Consider the following 4,706-nt stretch of genomic DNA (forward strand, 5'->3'; position numbering starts at 1 on the left):
CACACGTTCTTTTTTAATTAATTCATTGTAATTGATCATATGGCGAGAGGTTTCAAATGGGTTTGCCACTAAAACAAATGTAAAATAATGTAACTTTAAATGAATTATAATTAAAAATATATTTAAAAGAAATATACTAAAGAAATAAAAATGTTAATAATAATTTTGACAGTGGCAAACCCATTTCAAACACTCTCATTGCCGCTGAAGACGTTAATCATGCCACCACATCGTAATTTCGATAATATCGGAATATCGGTTTCTAAAAAAAAAATAAAAAGATCTTGTATGGAATAATCAAAAATTGAATATCGATATTTTATTTTGATAAATACTTATTTATTTCAATATTTTGTATTATAATAAAATTTTATATATATATAAAATCGATATGGTATATAAGAACAATATTCCGATATTATTTGATCGAAATATCGATGTTTTGTTGAAAATGACTAAAATAACATATCGAGATTTTAAAATAGGAATATCGATATTTCATTTTGATAAATATATATTTATATCGATATTTTGTATTGTTGTACTATTGATATGGAATATAAGCAAAAATATTCCGATATTACTTTATCGAAATATCGATATTTTATTGAAAATGACTGAAATAACACATAGATATTTTTAAAAAATTCCTATTTTTAAATTTTCTTCAATAACACAATTATATTTTAGTTTATATTTGTTCTGTTTATGATATGGTTGTCGTGGTGTTGCTTTGTTTCATAGTTATTAAGAGTTTCTTACGTATTTTGATTAGGTATGACATAAAATAAGTCTCCTGTGTCTAGCTAAATCATGTTATAATTATTATTACTTTAATTCGTTAAATTTTCGATATCGAAATTTCGATATTTTAAAATATCGATATTTTTGTTCCGATATAATATCGATATCGATATTGCTATCAGATATCGATATCGATATTTTTCTTTCGATATCCCATCCCTACCTCTCAAGGACAATTTATCAGAAACAGCTTATATTATACATATGATATATAACAATTTTAAACAAATAACAATATTATTAATAAATTATCATACATTATTACAATTTTAGAGCCACATAAAAAAAAACTTTATGCAGGCTATTCTGCCCAGGTCATTAATTCCATTTCACCAATTACCCTATGGACATTAAAACATTAGGGAATCATATAATTTTGTTAATACGCAATTCTTAGATTATTTCTAAGTACCTAATTAGTCAATTGTTCACATTAAATTAAAAATTAAAATCATAGTTAATTTTCACTTATATTTATCACAAAAATATTTGTAATCTTCCGTACCCTCCGCAGAGGCATTCAATTTATTTATTTCAACTATATTTTGGTTAAATTTCCACTTTCATTTACTATTAAAATTCGTATCAAGGTGAATTAATATTATCAACATTAATTGTATCCCATATTTCTCATAAATTAAATTTACTTAAAAGGTCTACATTGCGTTAATTAGGATTTCTTGTGTCTGTTTTAATATTCACTGTATAATTAGTTTAATTATATTATTTCAATTTCTTGAGACAAGGTAACTATTTATTAAATAAACCAAAACTTGTATCCTTTTTTGTCTCAACACTTTTCATGTCAACAGTCCAACGTTTCGGCCATTTTAGCCATCCTCAAGGACATCTTCAATTATAAATTCTCCTGACATTAAATTTAAAATTTCTTTTGCAGGTCATTCATTAATTATAAATTAAAAACCTATTTTTTTTATTTAAAATCATAATTATCCAAATCTTTCCAAGAAAAATGGTTTGAGTATTTGGTAGTGGATTTGGTGGATAGTTTTAAAATAAGAAGATCATAATTATGATTTTAAATAAAAAAAATAGGTTTTTAACTTATAATTAATGAATGACCTGGGCAGAATAGCCTACAAAAGAAATTTTAAATTTAATGTACATACGCTGACGACACATGTATACTTTCTGTAAACAACGACCCAACTAATGCATCACAAACACTACAGGCACACATAACATCTATTGAAGAATGGTGTAAAAACTGGAGAATCAAAATAAATCCTGAAAAATCCCACCAGATCACCTTTACTCTCCGTCGTAAACCTCTGCCCTCCTGTCCTACAGTATCCTTTCTAAATACACCAATAACGCCTGTTGAACAGATTCGATACTTAGGACTCCATCTTGACAAGAGACTTACTTGGAATCCACACACAAGACTGAAACGACAAGAAACTGCTCGTAGATTCCGATTGCTACAATACCTACTTGACAAACGCTCTAAACTTCCCATTCACTACAAAAAATTAGTATACACTACAATAACCAGACCAATTTGAATATATGGTATTGAGCTCTGGGGCTCCACCAAACCATCAAATTCTTCCCACATCCAATCCTTACAAACCAAAATCCTACGTAAAATCCTTGATGCTCCTTATTACATTACAAAGAAACTCGTCCACAAAGACCTTAACATCCCATTCGTTGCAGATTTGACCCAAAACAGATATGCGTATTATTATTCCAAACTCCTTAACCATCCTAACCCATTAATTCTTAATCTTTCATCCTTAACAATCCCTGATAATTCTCCGAGGCGTCTGAAAAGAAGATGGCCACGGGACCTTCTAGTTTAAATTAATGTTTGAAGTACCACTAATGGGTGGTTCCTTCCCAAGATTTTCAAGTGTATATGAAACATAATACATATTTACCTGTTGTATTATATTGTACAGTTGTAAATTACAATAAATAAATAATAAAAAAAAAAAAAATTAATGTGAGGAGAATTTATAATTGCAGAATGTCCTTGAGGATGGCTAAAATGGCCGAAACGTTGGACTGTTGAAATAAAAAGTATTGAGACAAAAAGGATACAAGTTTTGATTTATTTAATGTATAATTAATGTTTTCTGATACGTAAATGGACTCAAGTATTTTCCTTTTTGAATTTATTGTTTTCTTTATCTAAAATCATAGTATGCTGGTTTTAATTAAACCAAAAAACAATTTTAATTAAGCCCTAATGTTACAGGAATGTTTAATATCTGGGAAGTGATGGATAAATGCACAGCTATTGCTAAAAAAGAAATTTTATATTACTTTCCATTTGGACCATTAGCTTGGCTTGGAGGGTTGGTATTAATTGACAGAGTAAACCCAAAGGAAGCAAACGATCAACTGGAAACTTCAGCTCGCGTCTTGCACAAAAAATCAGTAAATATAATTATATTTTTATGTATTTAGTTCTAATTAATTTATAAAAATAGACAAAAGAGTTTGTATTTTTGTGTTATTTATTAAAGTGTTATAATATTAAAAGTCATTTATTTAGGAATGTTTTAAACCAGATGCACATGTTTGTCACTTGGCCTAAATTACCTAAAAGAGTCTCTACACATTTGCCAAACTTACGCTAATTCGGGCATGTGTGTGGATGGGTTATTTGGCTTGACTTGTATAAGTTGGCTTTAATTTGTAGCCTTTCTCCCTCTCAAGCCATTGTTGAATCCCTGGACGATCTTTGATCAGATCATAGTCCAGTTCTGCTTTTTTTACATTCAAATTCCGTACTTAAGCCCTTCATTGGTAAGTGGAAAAGTTGAATGGGAGAAATTTAAATGTGACCTGGAAACTAAACTGGACTTAAACATTAAACTCCAAATGATCCTCCCACCTAAAGCATTTCGTTCTTCTGAAATATCTAGTATCATTCAAAGATTACCTACCCGCAAAGCTCCTGGATACGACCTAATAACATCCCGCATTATAAAACTTCTTCTTCGAAAAGCCATCCTATTCCTCACCTACATATATAACGCCGTACTCCATTCCACATATTTTCCTAACCCCTGGAAATTATCAATAGTTAAAATGATCCATAAACCACAAAAGCCTCAAGAATACCCATCATCCTATCACCCTATCTCTCTATTACTGGTCATGTGTAAAATCCTCGAAATACTCATTTTGAAACGCCTATACCCCATTCTGGATTCCAATCATATAATCCCTGATCACCAGTTTGGATTCCGAACATCCCACTCCACTATCCAGCAATGTCATCGTGTGGTGGACGTTGTCTTGTCTTCTTTGGAGGGCGGAATGTACTGCGCTGGAGTCTTTTGCTATGTAGAACGTTAATTAGACCGTAAATTCCTACCTCCAACATACTTTCTAATGATTCGTTCCTTTCTCATTGTTAGATTACACCAAGTAAACCACGATGGTTCCTATTCACCCCTCTATTCTCAGTCCGCTAGTGTTCCTCAAGGTAGTGTCCTCGGTCACACACTCTGCACCGTCTATACAGCTGACACTCTAACCAATCCTAACACTATCCTCACCACGTATGCCGATGACACATGTGTGCTCGCAGTTAATAATAACCCATTAATTGTATCCCAAACTCTCCAAACCATATCACAGCCCTTGAAGAATGGTGTCGTAATTGGAGGATTAGTATAAATTCCAACAAATCCCATCAAATCACCTTTACCCTTCGATATACATAAAGACCTTAATGTTCCCTATGTAACTGATCTAGCCCGAACCAGATATCATCCCTTCAATTACAAACTCCCTAACCACCCAAACCCATTAGTTCAAATCCCATACAATTACCTTTACCCTACGTCGTAAACCCTACTTACCCCTGTTGAACAGATCTGCTACCTTGGACTACATCCGGACAAACGACTAACCTGGAATCC

General features: G+C 31.5%; 1 protein-coding gene across 1 annotated transcript in view; it reads left to right on the forward strand.

The window, feature by feature from the left end:
• Nucleotides 1-4,706, forward strand: part of LOC106682750 (1-acyl-sn-glycerol-3-phosphate acyltransferase beta) — a gene marked incomplete at its 5' end in the record, with an annotated part of 19,247 nt that overhangs the window by 1,248 nt on the left and 13,293 nt on the right. The window contains 1 exon segment of the mRNA XM_014423783.3: nt 3,029-3,210. Within this exon segment, the coding sequence (XP_014279269.3) occupies nt 3,029-3,210 (182 nt within the window).

Source organism: Halyomorpha halys, unplaced genomic scaffold (assembly GCF_000696795.3).
Source record: "Halyomorpha halys isolate HHAL.00 unplaced genomic scaffold, Hhal_1.1 Scaffold439.1, whole genome shotgun sequence".
Lineage (NCBI taxonomy): Eukaryota > Metazoa > Arthropoda > Insecta > Hemiptera > Pentatomidae > Halyomorpha > Halyomorpha halys.